This window comes from Leptosomus discolor, chromosome 17 (assembly GCF_034619465.1).
Source record: "Leptosomus discolor isolate bLepDis1 chromosome 17, bLepDis1.hap2, whole genome shotgun sequence".
Lineage (NCBI taxonomy): Eukaryota > Metazoa > Chordata > Aves > Leptosomiformes > Leptosomidae > Leptosomus > Leptosomus discolor.
Window position 1 is genome coordinate 17,657,648 of NC_141407.1, and position 18,772 is coordinate 17,676,419.

Sequence of the window (18,772 nt, forward strand, 5' to 3'; positions counted from 1 at the left end):
TGGCCCGGGAGCCAGAGCCTTCCCGGTGTGGCTGGGCTGGAAGGGGAAGCAGAAGGAAGCCGCGCTCAGGCCAGACCTCTGGGGCCGATGGACGGAGGGAGAAGCGACGCGGGGCCGTACCTTGTGCCCGCGAGGCGGCTGCGCTGGAAAGCGCTGGCTGGAGGGTGGTCGCTCGCGCCGGCAGCACCACACAAGGAGGGATGTGGCTGGGCCTGTTTCAGCTACAAAGAAAAAAAAAACAACACAGATTATTATTTTTTTTAATCCTTCTGAGACCTTATCACGCTGCTTTGCAGAAGTAGGTGCTTTAGCTGCCATGACGCTCCACGCGGTGCAGTGCCTGCGTCCCCCGGTCCCTGCGTGGCAGGGAAATCCCGCCGGATTCCCGCCCGGGCGTGCTGTGATGTGGCACGTTGTCTCGTCCTCCACGCGGGATCCTGGGTTTTGAATGTCAAGCGTGGCAGAAACATGTGTGTCCCTCTCCTCGCCCTCCTGGGTTTCCTTCCGAAGTGTTTTCCATGGTGTCCTCTCGGCAGAGCGCGGCTTTAGGCGAGGCTGTGACGGCGAGGTGGCAGCGCGTGCCGCAGGGTACGGACGGACGTTTTACCGGGCAGACCCTGGGCTCGGCCCCCTCCTCGGGTGCCGCAGGAGGAACTTCTCGGGCCAAGGGCCACGGCCCGCGCCAGCCCCGGCCCGGGGAGCCCTCTCCCTCCGTGGCAAAGCCCTGCTGCTCCACTCGCAGGAGTGACAGGGGCACCTGCGGTACTGGCAACGAGCCTGTCGTGCCTTGCACACTCATTTTACGTCGTTGTTTGTTTTTAGTATTTAATGATGGGTCATTTGGGGAAAAGGAGGAAGTAGTATTTTTTTTCCAAGAGCGCCCTGTATGTCGTACAGCGGGGAGCTTCTGGGCCTGTGATTGTATTTTCCTCACGCAAAGAGGCAAACACCGTTGCTTCTACGCTTTTGTATCAGCTTCCGAAGCTGCTTTTTGTAATCAATAAAGTATTTATAAACCCCTCGGCTTTTTGGCCTTTCCTCCCGTTCCCCAGCCCGGGCAGGGGGGGACGGAGATGGGGCGAGGCTGGGGGCCCGCAGCGCCCCTCGGAGCAGTCCCGCAGGCCCGGGGGGGGTTGGACCGGGGGGTTGGACCGGGGGGACCGGACCGGGCCGTTCCGGGCCTCTCAGCCCCACCGCCTCAGCGCCCGCACCAAACATGGCGCCCGCGGCGTCGTGCCCTCTCTCCGCGCGAAGGCCGCTGCCCTCAGCAAAGATGGCGGCGCGGGCCTCCCCGCCTCCCCGGCCTGCTCCGCGGGGCCGGAGACCCGCTGGGGACCGGAGCGGCTGCCCGCCCCGCCCGGCAGCTGGGCTGGGCCGGACGGCGGAGCTCCGCGCTGCCGGTGCAGGCGGGGCCGGGGCCGGGTCGGGCCGGGCCCGGCCGAGGCCGCTGTCGCCATGGCGATAAGCCCCGCAGCCAACCGTGCGCTGCTTCCGCTGACGTCGGCCCCGACACGTGGATGCAAGATGGCGGCGTCGGCGGCGATGGTGAGTGCGGCGGCCCGAGCGGCCGGCGGGGCCCGGCCCGGCCCCGGGGCGGCCCCGCGCCCCCTTCCCCCGCCTCCTCCTCGGCCTCCGCCGGGCCCGGGGCGCTGCGAGGGGGCTCCGGGTCGGGCCTGCCCCGCGCTGGGAGGGACGCGGCGCTCGGCCCGCAGCCCCGCCGGCCCCCGCGCCTCCCCTGGGCCCGGCCCCTGGCCGGGGAAGACTCCCCGGTTCCGCCTCGCAGCCTTCCCGCGTCTCCCCGGGGGTGTCCCCGCGGCCCGGGCGGTGTCACCGGAGGCGGGGCAGGGCTCGGGCAGCCGCTCGGTGTGGAGCGGGTCCCTGCCCCGCGCTCCCTCGGCAGCAAAACTGGCTCCGTTTCCACGATTCACGGTGTTGTCCGGGCAGGAGGGCCGCGGGGCCGCGGAGGGGGGGATGTGCCGGAGGGCACGGCCGCGGCGTGAGCAGAGCCTCTGGGGTCTGTGGGTTGCGGGGAGCCCCGGCCGTCCTTGTCTTCCCCGTGCGGGTCCCTCGAAGGGAAGCGTTGGCCTGAACCGGGCGCTTCTGCCAAGCGAAGAGGCTGTTGGGTTGCGGGCGGTTTTCCCGAGCGTTTGGCAGCGGTTATGGGCTCAGCCGCTTTATCTCCCCACGTTTCTGTTACTGAGTTATTCCCTGAATCCCTGGAGAGCTGAAGATGTTTCTGGTGGGAACGTGCTCAGGTAGGCGAGCATCTGTGCCACCTCACAAAGCAGAAAATGAGCTGCTGAGATGTTAATTATCCCCCTGAAGTCTTGTAGTAGAAAGACAGGTTTTCCTCCTGGCTTTCGCAGAAGGACGTTCCTTGTTGTAAGAGTAGCTGTGTGAATACATGAAGTGTGCAGGTACAAAGGCCGCTGGTGGCCAGGGTGGGGGACGTGAGGTGACTCATGAGGCGTAAAGATTGGCGGAAGCTGGAAGGGAGATTGGAAGAGCAGAGGCTTTCCTTTATTTTCCTTTAAGCATCTTCATTCTCTGCTGGCATTCTCCCAGGCAGGGAGGAGGGAGTGTGCGAGCTGGCTTTGAGAGCTGCAGGTGGCCGTGCGGGGAATTTCCTCGTAGCCTTCTCCTCTGTGAAAGGCAGAGAAGGCAGCTACCGCTGGCCGCCCCCCTGGGGTCGGAGGAGCTCGCGGAGCTCAGCAGGAACGCGGCGCTTGTCTCCTTTCCAAAGGGTTTCAGCGATGCCTCCAAGCGCAAGGGTGAGCTGGGCGCGATGCAGGAAGGATGAGCTTGTCCAGACGTCAGAACATCTAAGGGGCAGCCCTCGAAAAAGGGGTGTCAGGCTGGCACCTCGGAGGGGGTGAGGAGCAGGTGCCGTTAGCGCCGTGCGTGTCCTCTTCGTGCGCCTGCGGTAGGGTGAGCGTCACCCGTGGGAGAGCGCTTCGGTTCGCTCTGCTCCACGTGGATTTCTCTTCTTCCCGCCACGCGGTGGGTTTTGTCTTTCCTCCCTTTCTGTCACCATACTGAAAAGTTTCGGTAGGCGGAACAGGGCGTCGGAGCTCTCTGAGTCCGGCTGGACGAGCGCCTCTGCAGAGGTGATGTTTTCTCTGTTCTTCTTCGAAACTGCCTTTGAAGGTTAAAAGCTCTCGATCGTGGCTGCCTGCTGGCCCTCTCGCCCTTCTCTGCGGAGAATAAACGGGACAGTGTCCCCTGTCTCGTTCACGTGCTGCCCGTCGCTGTCGCGTCCTGCTCCCTGTTCCTCCCGCTCGGCAAAGGGAGCGCGCTCTTCGGTTCCCGCCTGCAAGGTGGAACTGGGAGGCCCAAACCAGCCCCGATCCCGTACCAGCCGTACTAAAATGCTTGAGGACGCTCGAAGCTGCCGCTGGAAGGGTTGTTCCAGCTGTCAGTCTGCAGAAGACGCCTGGCAGTAACCGGGGCAGGGGGGTGCTGGACGCGAATGGCCCGGCCATGGGCCCGCGGGGCTACGTTGGCAGAGTGCTCCGGGGAAAACACTGCTGGTCGGCTCCCGTGTCCCCTTCCCTGAAATAAACGTTGGAGCTCAGGCCGGCGGTGGCGGCTCCGGGGACCGCAGGGAAGCCCGTGCGTGCGCGTGGCGATGGCGTGACTGCAGGTTGTGGGGTCACCCTGCGCTTGGTCAGGCTGGGATTCAGCGAAACGGTTCCTCTGTTTCGGCAGCGTGTCTTGTAAATAAACCTTTTGTGAATTTGCAGGAGGTGGCAATACTCTTTAAGTCGTTCTAGATGAGATAAATCAGAGAAACTGGCCTGGAATCGTTTGCAAACGTCAGGTCTGGTGACAGGGATCCAGAAGCACCTCCGTGGCGAGGGCTGGTCTGTGAACTTCTGTTCTCGTTGCTGCGCACGGGACAAGACACACGGTTAGAGCGGCTGCAAGGACGGTTTGAGTTCGTTTGTTCTTACAGCCGAGTGCTTCATTCTACAGGTCATTACAGGAGTAGATTTTCAAAGTCTTTTCAAGAGGGATCCCACAGACTTCAGGGCCGTTGCCGTTGCCCTTAGAGGCCGGGTGTGCCGGGTTACCTGCTGCTGCTCCGAGCGGTGGTTGGTGTAGCTGTGCTTGCAGCGGCGCGAAATAGAGGATTGGGGTTTCTTTGCGGAGAGGAGGAGGTTTGCTTCCCTCGGGCAGGCCTTCTGCGTGGGATAGATCACGGGCTGCGAGCAGTGCTTCTCACCGAACGCAGGGGTTGATTGTGCAGTTCCTGCTCTCGTTTGGGTCGTGTTCTCCCGAGAAAGGGTCTCTTGCAAGTGTGCGTCTGCACGTGTAGTAAAATAATAATGGTCAATCCAAATTATTTTCGTCCGTCTGCTGCTGGGTTTTCCTTGATCTGGAGCTCTGCGCATTTGTTGTGCTGCTGGTTGCTTCGTTGTACGATTGCCTGGCCCCTCGGGTGGAAGGCTGTCATCATCTGAGAGATTTATTTGTGTGTGTGTTGTGAAATGCAAAGAACTGGTAAAGGCTGCGAAGATGGAAGCCGGTGCCGCGCCGGGGCTCCGTCACTGCACTCCAGCAGAGCCCAGGAGGTCGCTCGGCTTGCGGGCGTCTCCCAGACGAGGTGATGCCTGGCCCGGCCTGTGAGTTCCGCGGGTGTTTTGGCACGTGCCCGTGGTGTCATGGCGAAGCTGCTGCCTTCGCTTGGAGCAGCTGAGGCACGTCTGTCGACAGGACAGAAAGATCCTGGTGAGAGGCCCCTGGCTTCGGCCTGCGCGGGCTCTGCCGCGTGAGCTGCCGCCTTGGGAGCCCGTACTGGGCTGTTCCTTCCAATTTCGCTTCCAAAGCTGCCCCCACCTGTGGCACAGCCGTGTTCCCGTTTCTTCCCACCAAATGTTTTTCCCTGGCAAGGCTTTCCATAGTTCCTGGTGCTGCCTGAGTCATCGTCATCCGTATGCAAAGAGCCTGATTTCTGCCAAAGGTGTCGTCAAAAATTTCGTCTCTGTGTGTCTCCTGAGCGCCTTCCAGAGCTCTGTCCTTATCTCGTCATCTTGCAAGCTCTTCAGGGCAGGGACGGCACCGGGGCCGTTTGGGGTTTTATTAAGTAATATCGTGCTGTGGGCGTCTGGCCCTTCGCGGACGAACGAAGGGAGATGATTGCCACAGGTCGCTGGCCGCTGTGGAGCGTGATCTACGGCTGGAGAGCTGTTTCCTTCCACCTGCCTGGACCTTTTCCTACTCACTCAAAGAGTCACAGAACCCTCTTTGACAAGATTGGAGAAGGCAAAATTTAGTGAAGCACAGAAAACAAGCCCCTCACTGTTGCAAGGCGGATCAGTAATGAAGTCCAAGCAATTTTAAACGGGTGCTTCCCAGTTTCTTTCCAGGTGGGGCTTTTTGCCTGCTCTGACTGCACTGAGCTGTGCTTAGGATAGAGCTGAAAGTCTCCCTTGGAAGCAGAAATGATGTCTGATGAGTTAGTATCGGCACATTTTATGTAGGTGCCTAGCATTTGCATCGTAAATACACTTTAGACTAGTTTTTTTTGTTAATCCTGCTCAGTGCCATTAATTCTGGAAGCTTTAGTGACCCTCGCTGGTGTCTGGGCCAAATGAGCCTCAGAATAAGACAAAAGGAAGGTGATGAAGAGGAAGGGGGGCAATAAACACAGATTATCTCGCCCCGCCTGATGCAGGATCCCGGTGACAGAGCTGCTGTTTGGCCGCACCGGCCTGGTGAGTGTCGAGCCCTGGCGTGTTTCCCCCGCCGGGTGCGAGCTGGCGGCGCTGCGCCGAGCTCCGGGGGCGGAGGACGCCGGGGCGGCCTGTCCCTCCCAGCCGGGCGCCGTGCCGCTGGCAGTGCCGCTGCCCTGGGCTCCGCTCTGCGCCCAGAGCTCCTGCCGCCCGCTCGCCGGCGCCCGGCTCCCCTCTGCCTTCCCCGCGGATCGCAGCCGGGCCGGGGCGGGCCGGTCGGGACAGGGTCTGCTGGGCGCCCGGACCTCGGGGGGGCTTTCTCCCCTGCTGCCCCGGTAGCCGGCTTGTATCCGCAACCCGGCCTCGCGTTCCGTTCCCTCGCTGGTTTGAATTCCCAGGTGGTGGTGACCGGTGGGAGGGTGGTGCTGAAGCCCGGGCCCTGCTGAGCCGGAGCAGGCACTGGGCTGGTGGTGGCTCGTTGCAGTCCGAGCCCGTCCCGCTCAGTCGCTCTCTTTCCTCTGCCTTCCCCTCCTGGGTTTGTCTGCCCACCCCTGGCTGCAGAGCTCCGAGGGGCAGCGAGTCATGGAGACTGGCTCCGGCGAGGACACGCGGGGGAAGGCAGCGATTTGGTTTAACCGGGCTGCAGCTTTAGCCCCAGGGTTGTCCCGAACCAGACTCGGGGGGTCGTGGGCTTTTCCGATGGTGCCGCGCACGCAGGGAGCTTCGGAGGCTGGGCTGAAGCTAGTAACGCCGTGAGATTATTCCGGAGTTGCTATTCTGATCCAGCCAAGCTGCTGCTGCCGTTTAATACTTTTTAAAGCTCGGTTTTCATTTCACAGCCTTCCTGCTCGAGCTGGGCTGGGTGACCTGAGGTGACGGGAGGGACTGGGGATGCAGCGGAGGCCGATAAAGGCTTTGGTGCCCGGGGGCTGCTTTGTGTTGTTGCCCCCTCGGGCCTGACTGACCCTTCCAGCCTGAAACATCTCCCCGTGCCCTGAGGAAGGAGTGAAAACCCTTTTGCCACGTTACTGAGCTGTGTGGTGGCCCGGAGGGGTGAGGACAGGAGCGGAGCAGGAGGGAGCGGTGACGTGACCATCGCGTTGGACGCAGCGAGCGGTTCGTCTGGTGTCAGAGCTGACCCTGCGCTCACGGCTCCGCGTGCAGCAGCGTGTGAGCATCAGCCCGAGAGCGGCTGCAGGGTAACGCCTGACGTGCAGAGCTGACAGAAATCAGCGCCAGGGCTACGGCCCCCTTCTCTGGTAATCCGTGGAGTGCTCTGACACGGGGTGTGAGATGAGTGGGAGTGGAAAAGGCAGAGGACAGCCTGCCAGGTGAAGGGTGTTACTGATAAGCGCGTTTTTCTTGCGGCTGAGCAAAGCCGATGTTTCCTAATGGCAGGTGAAGAGACAGAGACCCACAGAGTGGTCCGTGACTCAGAGAGCCGCAAAGCAAAGTGGAGAGTCGCTTTTCTGCACTTGGCCCGTGTTTCATCGCCAGACTGCACAGCCTTTCTCGTGTCCGGGATGGACGCCGTCGGTGTTGTTGCCCATCTCGAACATTGTTCCCATGTTTCTGTTGTGTTTTAATGTTTCCTCTCCTTTTTCGCAGGAAAGGCTAAGATACCTGCTGGTCTTGCTGTTGTGGCTGCCCGGTACAGACTCCTTCTATGTACCCGGTGTGGCTCCTATCAACTTCCACCGCAATGATCCAGTAGAAATAAAGGTAGGGTGGACTCGGATGGACCTGTTAGTCTGCTTGGGGTTTTCTGGTGTTTTGTTTGTTCCCTTTATATCACAGCAGCTGAGCAGGACTAGAACGTCACACCTGGGGCTCCTGTCACTAAAATGTTGGGGGCAGATGTTTTCTCTTTTTCACAACATTGGTGCTGGGGCTAAGCAGCCCTCAAGCAGACACTGTTGTCATCTCACCCTGCAGTTCCCAACGTGGTTCTTTCTTGTTTCTGATATCTTCTACCAAGTTCCTTCACCAGTTGCACCAAAGACCTCGAGATGTTGCTGTATCTGGGAAAAGAGCCCCCATTCTCCCTGTGGCTTTGACGTGAATTTACTTGGAGATTTTTCCGCCACATTGGACGGACTCTCCAAGTGCTTACAGAGGGTGGGCCTTTAGGTGGCGGGTGAACGGTGGAGGAGAGAAGTGGTTTGACTCAGACCTTTTCAATATTCTCTTCCGCCCACGTTGCTCAGGTTGTGTCTCCAAGCCAAGTGAAATCCATCCTGTCCGAGCGCGGGCGTTGGTCCTTGAGCGTGGCAGAGCTCGCTGAGGAGCTGCTCCGGGGCAGGATTGCTGGGAGCGAGGGCGGAACTGCTCTGCCCCTACAGGAGGAGGAAGCCCGGCTTTGTTTGCAGACATCAGCGATTCATAGCCCATTTCATTTCTTTTTCTAAAGCTGTGGCCTCTGTCTCAGCAAAATCCAGCACCCTCGGGGATGCTGAGGTTGGCTGCTCCCCCGTGAAGCGCCACACAGTTTTCTCTTTGGCCACAGGCTGCCAGACATGGGCTATTTTTAAGCAAATGAGACTTGCCTGTGGCTACAGTAGGCTTTCCAGAAGGAGGGGGTATTGGATGGCTGTTCTCAAAGGGATTTCCTAAGCCAAATGCTTCCTCAAGTGATAAGGCGAGTCAGCGTGTTTGCCAGTGCTCTTCCAATAAACGAGCTTGGCTGCGTTACCAAACACGTCTGGTTTCTGCAGCAGCTGCGGCCTTGGCTGTCGTGGGGTGTCTCTGCGCGTCCCTCGTGCCGTGTGATTTGTGGGAACGCTCCAGAAATTTTGGGGTTTGTCACCACCCATTGTCTTCCCGATCTGATGGCTCTGGCTTTCCTGACAGAGACAAACATTGCTGAACTCTTCGTGCCACCAGAGGCCAGACCTCAGTCTCGTGTGATGTGGGTTTTTTTTTTGAGGAAGTAACTGGAGTCTTGGATGGAATGTGACTCTTGCATCTTTTTCGAGCTCTTTGTTATTTCTTAGAGCTTCACTGAGTCATAAATGAGTGAAACCAATCCACTACACTGCTTTCTTCAAGTGTTTCTCTGTTTGTGGATGAGTTGCTACTAAATGGTAGCGTAGAGATATACGACCAGGAATGGTGCAAAAGGAGGAAAGCTGGAGTCCTCCCAGGAACTTCTGTCTCCTTTTTTACAGCTTCCGAAAGCGAGCTTTATGCAGGTGTCTCGAAGTAAGCTTTAGCTTCTGGCTTATTTGAGAGGGTGGGAAACTACCCGAGTTCTCTCCCAGGGACAATTCTACCTCTCTTCCTGCAGGCTGTGAAGCTCACCAGCTCGCGAACCCAGCTGCCGTACGAGTACTACTCGCTGCCCTTCTGCCAGCCCACCAAGATAACGTACAAGGCCGAGAACCTCGGTGCGTATCGGTCGCGCGGCGTGTTCCCCAGGCGCCGTTCCTGAGCTGCGCGAGGGCGGGTTTGCAGGAGTAAACGCAATTGCAAGTGTCACCTCTGCTAAACGGCTTGTGGAGAGCCTGCGCCGGCTGTTGGCAAAGAATGGCCGTGTGTCGGGAAGAGGAGGCGCCTTTCCTGAAGGAGGGCACGTCACCTCCAGTAAAATGGCTAAACTGTCCTTCGATCTTATCCTTGAATCTGGTAACGAAGGAGACCTGCTGTCGTCATTCCAGCGGGATGCAACCCCGTGGCAGGATCGGTGGGTGGCGAGGAGCCTGGCCGTCTTCAACCCTGTCCTTATTTTCCCCTTTTCCAGGTGAGGTTCTTCGGGGGGACCGAATTGTGAATACGCCTTTCCAGGTTTCCATGAACGTAGAGAAGAAATGTGAAGTTCTGTGCAATGTCCCCAACAAGCCGGTCACGCTGACGGTGGAGCAGAGCAAGCTGATCGCCGAGCGGATCAGGGAAGATTACTACGTCCATCTGTGAGTCACCTCGAGCACGGGTTTGTGTCAGCGGGGATTCTGTGTTGCGGACAAACTTGATCTGAAATCTGTGTTTTCAGCATTGCTGATAACCTTCCTGTGGCAACGCGACTGGAGTTTTATTCCAATCGTGAGGAAGAGGAGAAGAAGAAGGAGAAGGATGTGCAGTTCGAGCATGGATACAGGCTTGGGTTTATGGACGGTAACAAGGTAGAAAATCCAGATGCTGTCTGAGGGGTGCCTGGTGGCGCTCTGGGTGTCTGCCGGAGGGATTTGGAGGTCTCTGCCAGAGAGTCTCAGCATGGGGAATGCAGCTGAAAGGTTTTATAAAGGGTGGAAATACGAGAGAGAGGCCTGTTATTGGGAGAAGGGGGTGGGTGCTGGACTACTGGTATGACAGCCTGGACAAACGTTGGACAAGCCCATGCAGTGGTTTCCCCTCAGCAGAACCCAGGCAGCGCGCCCCAAAGGCTGGCCGAGCCTTGGCGGTCTTGGAGCAGCTCGTAGGTAAAAAACCCCACAAAGTCAAGTGTTTGTGGGAGGAAAAGCTGCTTAAACGGCAAGTGGAACCTTAGCGTGTGTGTTCCTGCGGATATTCTCCGTGCCTGGGTGCCCGGAGGTCAGCGGTGTGCCCTGACGGGCGCAGCCCTGTGTCACGCCCGAGTTCGGTTGCAGCCGCAGCTCTGATCTCTCGAGCCGCGGCGCCAGCTCAGGGTCACTGTGCGTGGCTCATGTCACGGGCGACGTAAGAGCCTTTCGAACGCGCCAGCCGTGGGCCCCAGGGGGGCTGCCTGGCAGGAGAAGCAGGCGGGAGGCTCAGGGCTGTTAGGTCTTCCCAGCCTAAATTTGGCGATTCTGCCGCCGCTGAGCGCACGGCTGAGCTGTGACACATAATGATATTTTCCAGGCCAGAAATAGACTGAAACATTGTCCCCGGTGCCTGGAGTGGTTGAGGTGTCACCTCTTCAACACCTCTGTTCTCTCCTCTTGTTCTTTTAGCCTTGGGAAGCGTTAGCCTGATCTCGCTGCGTAGCACAATGCGTCTGGGAACAGTTGGAGTCTTCAGTTTTCTGCACTGAAGCCGCTTTCTGCACTTGTTGCTTCTCATCTTTGCCTGTTCCTCCCTTGGGGTGCTAACGTTTTATTTCATGTTAAATCTGTTTTAGTTCTACCTGCACAACCACCTCTCCTTCATCCTTTACTACCACAGAGAGGACGTGGAAGAGAGCCAGCAGCCCACCTACCGGGTTGTGCGCTTTGAAGTGATTCCCCAAAGCATTAAACTGGAAGGTGAGAGACTCTCAGGGCGGGGAACAAAGGAGAAGATTCTCTTGTAGGGCCAAGGGTTAAATGCCACTGGTCTATCACGGTGCCAGCTGTTGCATCTGTTGTGGTCTTGGGGCACAGAAATGAGGGATTCTGAATTGTGAGAACAATAAACCCCTTTCTTACTAAGGAAGTACCAAAAATAGAGCGATATCCTTGAAATGCAATCCATGGAAAATTAATTCATGTAAAAGGATTGGAGGTTGGGGGTTGTTTTGGGTTGGTTTTGCACTGTGGCATCTAACATGACGTACACATGGCATCGAGCTCTTCTTGTGACCCTGATCTCCCCCGCTGGGACACTAGTCCAGAGACCCACAGAATGTTTGGGACTGTTCTAGGGAGACTGAATCTTAAAAATAATGGTTAGGGGGGAAAACAGGGAAAACACTCTTACCTCGGTGAGCCCAGCACGAAGCAGGTGTCTCAAAGGGAAGTTGCTCGTTGCGTGTATCGCCCCGTGCAGCGCTCCTCTGGCAGCAGCAGGCGCTGCGGGAGAGGTCTCGTTTCCCAGAGTATCATGTGGAACAGGATTTGTTCGTGGTCCAGATCCTTGGCTTCAGAGCCTCTGGCTTTTATCCTTCCAGTTAAAGGAAGCCCTGTGCGTAGCTTTCCTTAAAGTCTGGTAATGGTGTTCCACTTCTGGTGGGAAGAATAGTTTTCAAACTGCGAAGCAGGTGAGAGGGGAGCGAGCGCTTCCCCTGCAGCGCCTGGAGTAACGGCAGCCCAGCGCCTTAAGGGTCCCTGGGGCTGGGATGGTCACTGGGAGCGGCGGTGCCCGAGGGAAGGGCTGACCTCGCGTGTGCCGTGTTTCCCCTTACAGACCTGAAGGCTGATGAGAAGAGCCTGTGCAGCCTGCCTGAAGCTACGGGCTCTGCCCCTCAGGAAATAGATCCTTCTAAAGAGAACCAGTTGCTCTTCACCTACTCTGTCCACTGGGAGGTGAGGGAGAAATGGGGCGCTGGCTGGCAGCTCACTACCCCTGGCTGGCTGGCAGCTGGTGCTCCAGGTGTCTGTCCCGGAGGTGTTGTGGAGGACATTGGGAATGTGCTGGTTTGAGAAGAACCTTCCTGTTCTTTCAGGAGAGTGACATTAAGTGGGCTTCCCGCTGGGACACCTACCTGACCATGAGTGACGTGCAGATTCACTGGTTTTCTATCATTAACTCGGTCGTGGTCGTCTTTTTCCTTTCAGGTGAGTGGGCTGAGGAAGGCTTTGCCATGAATCCGCAGGGAACTTGCTTTAAGCCTCGGCTGCAGGTGGCTCGAGGAGGACGTGGCCGTGTCTGAACCTGATCAGAAGGGGCAGGAAACAGGCCTTAGCAGATAAAACCTCCCGGTTCAGGCAGCGCCCCGTGGGGTCAGACAGTTCCCACTTCTGCTCTCTGCTGGGGTACTTGAGGGAGTGGAATGTGGTTAACGCACGTCTTGTGTGTCTGTATTTAAGGGGAAAAAACCCCAACAGGAAAGCCACAGTGCCCCGTTCCTGCTGGAATACTGCCCTCCCTGCTCCCTGGGGTTTTGTTTCTGTCGCTGCTGAGGGCTGGGGCAGGTGGCTCGTGACTCGAGGCCTCCTCTCCTCGCCAGAGCTGTATGGTGGGAGCCGTGTCGTCGCACAGCGGGAGAGCAGCGTGGCTGTGTAGGAGCCTCTGAGCTAAGGGCACTTCTGCTTGTTTGCAGGTATTCTCAGCATGATCATCATCCGGACGCTCCGGAAGGACATTGCCAACTACAACAAGGAAGATGACATCGTAAGTGTTTGTTCTTGGGTCTGGGATCAGGGAGGGAGGGAAGCACAGGTGAGGAGGGATCTAGTCTGAAGACTTGGATGTCTTGTCTCCTTCCTTGCCCCTGTTTTGCTTCGGGAGGGGCGGTTCTGTCGTGTGCTGTCACGACACCTTTGGCTCTCCCTGTGCACTGGGAGGTTACTGGTTCAGGTGTCTTCAGACCCAAGGACTGCAGGCAGTTCCGTAAATGTGTGCCCTGGCACTGGCAGTTTAGGTCTGAGCTGGTTTTAAGCCCAAGAGGAAAGAAGTTTCTTAACTAGGTGATAAAATGAACCTCTTAGGCTGGCTGTGGTAGGACCTTGATTTCCACTGGCATATCATCTGTAAATGACCTCCTTTTCCTGTTGTTGCTGCAGGAAGATACCATGGAGGAATCTGGATGGAAACTTGTGCATGGAGACGTCTTCAGGCCTCCGCAGTATCCTATGATCCTCAGCTCTCTCCTGGGTTCTGGAATTCAGCTCTTCTGCATGATCCTGATTGTCATCTGTAAGTGGCACATGCGGCTGTGACGGGAAGCGCAACGATGCTCGAGGGCGTTTGTAGCTCCCGTGGACTGTGCTCACCGTGGCCTGAGTGAGGCCGATTCCAGCTGCGGGGCTGATCGAGGCGCCTCAGTGTGTCCGAGTTCCGTGACAGCATTTCCCAGCATCTTCCCGTGTTTGTGTTTCCTGTTAGGGAGGTCGGAGCCCTGGGTGACGGCGGGCTGAGCCCCTGGCACACGCGTGTGCCCGGCTGCCTGAGCCGCACCCGCTCAGACCTCTGGGGAGACGGAGGCTGTAGCTTGAGCTCAGAGCTGGGCCTTCCTCCCTCTGGCCAGGGCTGGAGGCTCTGGACGTGTCGTGCTTTGAAGGCAATGAGGTGTGGGCGGCAGCTGCGGCCTGGGCCCCTGCTCTCCACGTGCTGGCCAGCACACGTGCCTCAGGGCTGCTGTGTCCCTTTTCCCCCCGCAGTTGTCGCCATGCTGGGGATGCTGTCGCCTTCTAGCCGGGGTGCGCTGATGACCACCGCCTGCTTCCTCTTCATGTTCATGGGGTAGGTGTCTCCACTGCTCCCCACAGCAGCGCCGTCCTGCCCGCCCCTCCTCTCCCTCTCCCCAACAAGGAAAGCTGATCTTCTTTGTCTTGGCTTGTTTGCGACAGGGTTTTTGGTGGATTCTTTGCTGGCCGCTTATACCGGACTCTGAAAGGACATCGATGGAAGAAGGGAGCCTTTTGTGTAAGTTTTGTGGTGTTCTGTGCTGGTCATCCAGGTTTGCTGATGTCAAGATAACGTGGATAAGCTCCACGTGTATCTGTGGGTGGCTGGACGCCGCCTGACTGTACTGCAGAGATTTGGTGTGGATTGAGTCCTCGTGGCTTTACACGGAAGGGCAAACACCAGAGCACGGGCTGTAGTAAAGCAAGAGGATTGTCCCAGGTCCTCCCCACAGCCCCTCCGCGGTGTTAGTGCTGCAGCAGAGCGGCTGCTTCCCCCGCGTGTGCCCTGTCCCAGCCACGGGCTCGTTAAAGACGCGTCTGGCTGATGGCTCACGTGTGGCCTCTCAACCTGTGGTTGCTCTTGCAGACAGCTACCCTGTACCCGGGTGTCGTCTTCGGCATCTGCTTCGTCCTGAACTGTTTCATCTGGGGGAAACACTCCTCTGGAGCGGTAGGTACCACCTTCACGCTGGAGCTGCTGGGTGGGAGGAGGGTGGCCGGGCTCGCAGGGACTTGCTTAGTTTCACCATATCTTTCTGAACGCGGGTGTCAGAGCGGTGGTTGAGGGTTGGTCTGGCCGGTGACTTCGGTCTCCGGGGCAGGTGAGCCGTCAGCCTCACTTTTGTGACTCTTGGTGTGATTCCAGGTGCCTTTCCCTACCATGGTGGCCTTGCTCTGCATGTGGTTTGGGATCTCCTTGCCCTTGGTCTACCTGGGTTACTACTTTGGGTTTCGCAAGCAGCCGTATGACAATCCTGTACGGACAAATCAGATTCCCAGGCAGATCCCGGAGCAGAGGTGGTATATGAATAAATTTGTTGGGTGAGTGATGAGTGGCTAGGAAATACGGTGAGTTAACCCCCCTCCCCTCGGTCTCCTTGGGTTGCTGAGCGTCCCTTCGGCTGGCCTCTGGGCACAGACAGATGGCAGATGCGTTTCCTCGAGTAACGTGGTATCGGGGACAATCCCGACCGTTCCGACGTGATGTGGCTGGTGCTGGTCAACGCGGTACGCGCTCGCCGGCGGGAGCAGCTGCGCCCTGCGCGGTGTGACATTAACTCGAGCGCTCTGGAGCTTGGAGCTTTTGGTGGGAGCGCTCGCTGTGGCGACAGGGGACGTTTCAGGGCCAGGCAGTTATATTGTGCTGCTTATGATGTTTCTTTCTTGCTCTGCAGGATCCTCATGGCTGGTATTCTGCCCTTTGGAGCTATGTTCATTGAACTGTTCTTCATTTTCAGCGTAAGCATTTAACCCGCTTTGCTCCTGGATCGGATTCCTCTCGTGCCAAAGCTTTTGAAAGGGAGGGGGCTTCCCCTGGGGCGGTCTCCTATCCCGTACTTCCCGAAGGGGCTGGCAGGTTCCCTCCAGGCCGCGCCGTTTCCAGAGAGGGCTGGGCTGTGGGTCTGTTCACTGTCCTCTTGCCGGAGACGTCTATGGGACACTCCTTGGTGATTTGGAGGGTGTGGTGAAGGTGAAAGCTGACCGTAACGTCACGTCAAGGAGGGGTCCTGGTCTCAAGACCCTCACTGAGCCGTTTGGGCTGCTGCCCATTTGGCACCTTCTATGGACAGGGAGGAATTTGCTGTTCCATCGCCAGGGAGATGGAGGGGGGTGGGCAAGCTACCCCAGAGTGCCTTTGGGTGCATTTTTGCAACCCAACTCCTCTGAAGGAACGTTGTGAAATGCATTAGATCTGTGCCTTCCTCTGCACGAGGCTGAGGGGCTCCTCGTTTTCCCTTGGGTTAGCTGCTAGGAGTTAGTCTCACGCCTGCTGATTGACCGCAGTAGCATGGAAATGGATTTCTGCCGTGTCTTTGTTTCAGGCAATCTGGGAGAACCAGTTCTATTACCTTTTCGGCTTTCTCTTCCTGGTGTTTATAATCCTGGTGGTATCGTGCTCCCAGATCAGCATTGTCATGGTGTACTTCCAGCTTTGTGCTGAGGTGAGCTTTCCCCAACCGTGATTTCAGTAGCTGGGGGTACCTGCTCCTAGAAGAGCACAGGTCACGGTACTGCTGCTGCTCAGCAGAGGTCCAGCATGGCCCAGCTCGCGAGTGTGCTTGCTCTGGACACCTCTGGGGGTGTCTCAAGGGGACTTGAAGCTGCCTCATTACCTGCTAGACTGGGCGCTGTGGTTTCATACCAGGAATTCTGCTGGGAGCAGGGTATGTTGAGCTGGCATCTCTTCCCAAAGAAACTATTTCATTCCATCCACATACAAGTGAGAGGCAGGGCCAAGGTGAGCCGTGTTCTTCGGCAGCCGGTGCTGCGACGCTGACCTGGCTTTGCTTCGCTGTCAGCCTCTGGTTTGGTTTGGAAACGCTTCTGTGACAAAATAGTTCCCCGGCCCCAAACTGTCGTTTTCCTTTGAAGGAAAATTGGGTGGTGGTCTCCCTGTCCCAGAAGGGTCACGGCCTCCCTGAGACAGCGACACGGGAAAAGGAAGCCTGAGGGATAACGAGGCTTTTTACCCTGCCAGGATTACCGCTGGTGGTGGAGGACCTTCTTGGTGTCTGGAGGATCTGCCTTCTACGTGCTGATCTATGCCGTCTTCTACTTTGTGAACAAGGTATTGTTATTCCTCCTGCATGAAAGTGCCGCCTTTCTGGAGGAGATTCGAGGGTTTGGGAAAGGCAACGGCGGGACTGGCTAGTCCTGGTCTGTCCCCATGCCGGCCCGAGGCAGCCCACCGGCCAACGGTGCCGACCCTCCTTCCAGAGCGGGGAGGAGGCCGCAAGCGCCCGACGCCGCTGCCCGCCGTACTGTGCGGAGCGGTGTTCCCGCGCCCCACCTCGAAGGGGGTCTCTCTTCAGCCGGATAAAAACAAGTGGAGCGGAGGGTTCGCTCCCTTTGTCAAATGCCCCCCTGCAGAGGGCACGGGCCGGTTTGGGAGCTGACCCTCCTTACCTCTGTGCTTGATTTTGCTTGGGTTTTCCCCTCTGTTTCAGCTGGATATTGTGGAGTTCATTCCCTCCTTGCTGTACTTCGGCTACACCGCCCTTATGGTCTTGTCCTTCTGGCTCCTCACCGGCACCATTGGCTTCTATGCAGCCTACATGTTCGTCCGGAAGATCTACGCCGCGGTGAAAATCGACTGAAGATGCAGAGACCCGGCAGAAAGTAGACACCTCCGATGTGTGTCCTCCTGGGAGCGAAGGGGACAGCTTCTCCCAGCTCTTGTAAGGAAACAAAACCCAGTGGGAGAGCGACAAGAGAAATAAATAACTCCTCGTTTTGGAATGTAACTTTGGCACAGTGTACATGGATTCTGGGCTACTTCTGGGGGAAAAGGGGTCTGTAGATACCTTGCATTTTAACTTTATTATCCTGTTCCATATTCGAGGGAGTTTTTTAGCAGAGAAATATCCCTCTGTATAAGTAAACCCCCTTTTTGCTAATTCATCCTTTTTTTTTTTTTATGTTGATGACGAATGGATTTGAGACAGCAGTGGAAACACTTGTGAAAACGTTTTCTTCCAGCCCCTAGGGTGCTCTAGGATTCAGGGAGACTCTTCAGACAAATATCAGGCTGGGTTTTTTTCCTGCCTTCATGTCTGCACAGAAGAGGGAGCTTGACTATGGCAAAAGGAAAGGAGCCCAGAGCCTTACCCAGCGTGAGGCTGGCGCGCTCTGGCCGCGGAAGTCCTGGCTTCGGCTTGTTTACAGTGCGATGGAGGTGCCGTTCGGAGCCTGGGAAGTGCAACTGCACCCTGAGAGCGCTTGAGAACTGCAACCCTCGGCACCGCCGCTTCCCTCTGGCCTTGGACAGCACGGGCTGCTTCGGATGCCTCCGCTGGAGGGGCTGAGGGAGGGTGGGATTGCCTCTCGTGCGGAAGGTGCAGCCAGCCGCAGCGGGACGTGACGCGCTGGTGGAAGCGACGTGATGGAGCTGGTGCGGGAATACGGGACTGGGAGGACGCGCGAGGTAACTGCGAGGGTTTGCTCTGTCGATCGCTCCGGCCGCGTGAGGACCGGGGCAGGCTTCCCCCCCCCGGGACTGCGCAGGGCCCTGTGGAGAGGAGGCTGCGCCGCCGCTGCCGCTTCAGTGCCAAGCGATCTGGTGCAGTATTGGGGCCGAGGTGCGCGCAGGCCGTGCGGAGGGGGCTGGGGACAGAGGGAGCGGCCCCGAGGAGTTCTCCCGTGGTCAGGAGCAGGCTGTCTCGCCACCTGCCCTGGGCTCCAGCTGCTCGTGCCGCTCTCTTCTCCTCCTCTCAGATCCTCTACCTCCAGGGAGCAGAAGCGTACGCCCCTGAGCTGTGTTTTGTCCTACACAAACAGTCCAAGCCCTCCGGGACAGCCGATGTGGGCTCTTCTGCAGCGGGCTCCTCTTTTTCTGTGGCTTGATGCCTGAATCAGCCCATGGGAAGCTCTTTTTAAAAGAGGTTAAAGGGTTTTTTTGGTCACTCAAATGCTATTTACCAGTGAAAAGGTTCCAGGTTACAGTGAAGGCTCCCTCCATCCCCAGACTAGCCGGGTTCAGTCAGGGCTACACGGGAGAGTGTTTTTTAGCGAGATCTGTGAAAATTTTGCTTTTGCTTCTTGCTGCAGTAAGGTCTCCAAATGACCAGCTGCTGCAGGTGACACCGTTCCAACCCAGAGCTGTCCAAAGCCCCCCCTGGTGCCGCACTGATGTGCACCCTTGAGGGGTTCTGGGCTTAACCCCAACTGCCATAAGTTTCCACCAGGTCCACGCAAGGACCTGTGTCTCATCCCAGCGGCCTTGCCCCCCGCGGGGAGCAGCCTTCCTGGGCGGCTCGACTCCTTGGCCCCGAGTCTTGCCAGCCTTGCCTAACAGCCGCCCTTCACGCCAAAGTCTAGTCAGCCAGGAATCAAGGATGGAGAAAGGGAGCAGGGGATGCGTGAGCCACCTGTGCTGTG

At 57.8% G+C, this 18,772-nt stretch overlaps 1 protein-coding gene across 3 annotated transcripts; it reads left to right on the top strand.

The window, feature by feature from the left end:
- Positions 1 to 1,455: 1,455 nt before the first annotated feature.
- On the top strand, positions 1,456 to 17,704 carry TM9SF4 (transmembrane 9 superfamily member 4). 3 transcript variants are annotated; one of them, XR_015183938.1, is made up of 19 exons: positions 1,456 to 1,545; positions 7,284 to 7,397; positions 8,962 to 9,061; positions 9,415 to 9,583; positions 9,664 to 9,793; positions 10,750 to 10,873; positions 11,733 to 11,851; positions 11,992 to 12,103; positions 12,589 to 12,659; positions 13,052 to 13,184; positions 13,649 to 13,730; positions 13,838 to 13,913; positions 14,262 to 14,345; positions 14,541 to 14,716; positions 15,070 to 15,133; positions 15,718 to 15,837; positions 16,374 to 16,463; positions 16,843 to 17,073; positions 17,341 to 17,704. XR_015183938.1 is itself a non-coding variant. In XM_086474531.1 (18 exons), exons 1-18 carry the CDS (start codon positions 1,456 to 1,458, stop codon positions 16,990 to 16,992), a joined length of 2,004 nt encoding a protein of 667 aa, XP_086330657.1. In that variant the 3' UTR covers positions 16,993 to 17,139. The 3 variants fall into 3 exon arrangements, 1 of the variants encoding a protein (XP_086330657.1); XR_015183939.1 differs by having other exon boundaries at positions 17,375 to 17,704; XM_086474531.1 differs by lacking the exon at positions 17,341 to 17,704 and having other exon boundaries at positions 16,843 to 17,139.
- Positions 17,705 to 18,772: the final 1,068 nt, after the last annotated feature.

Bases quoted from the DNA above. Each gene is read 5' to 3' on its own strand.
- TM9SF4 (XM_086474531.1), top strand. From the start codon at position 1,456: ATGGCGATAAGCCCCGCAGCCAACCGTGCGCTGCTTCCGCTGACGTCG. The intron at 13,914-14,261 runs GTAAGTTTTGTG...TTGCTCTTGCAG, and splicing joins GGAAGAAGGGAGCCTTTTGT to ACAGCTACCCTGTACCCGGG. The intron at 16,464-16,842 runs GTATTGTTATTC...CCTCTGTTTCAG, and splicing joins TCTTCTACTTTGTGAACAAG to CTGGATATTGTGGAGTTCAT.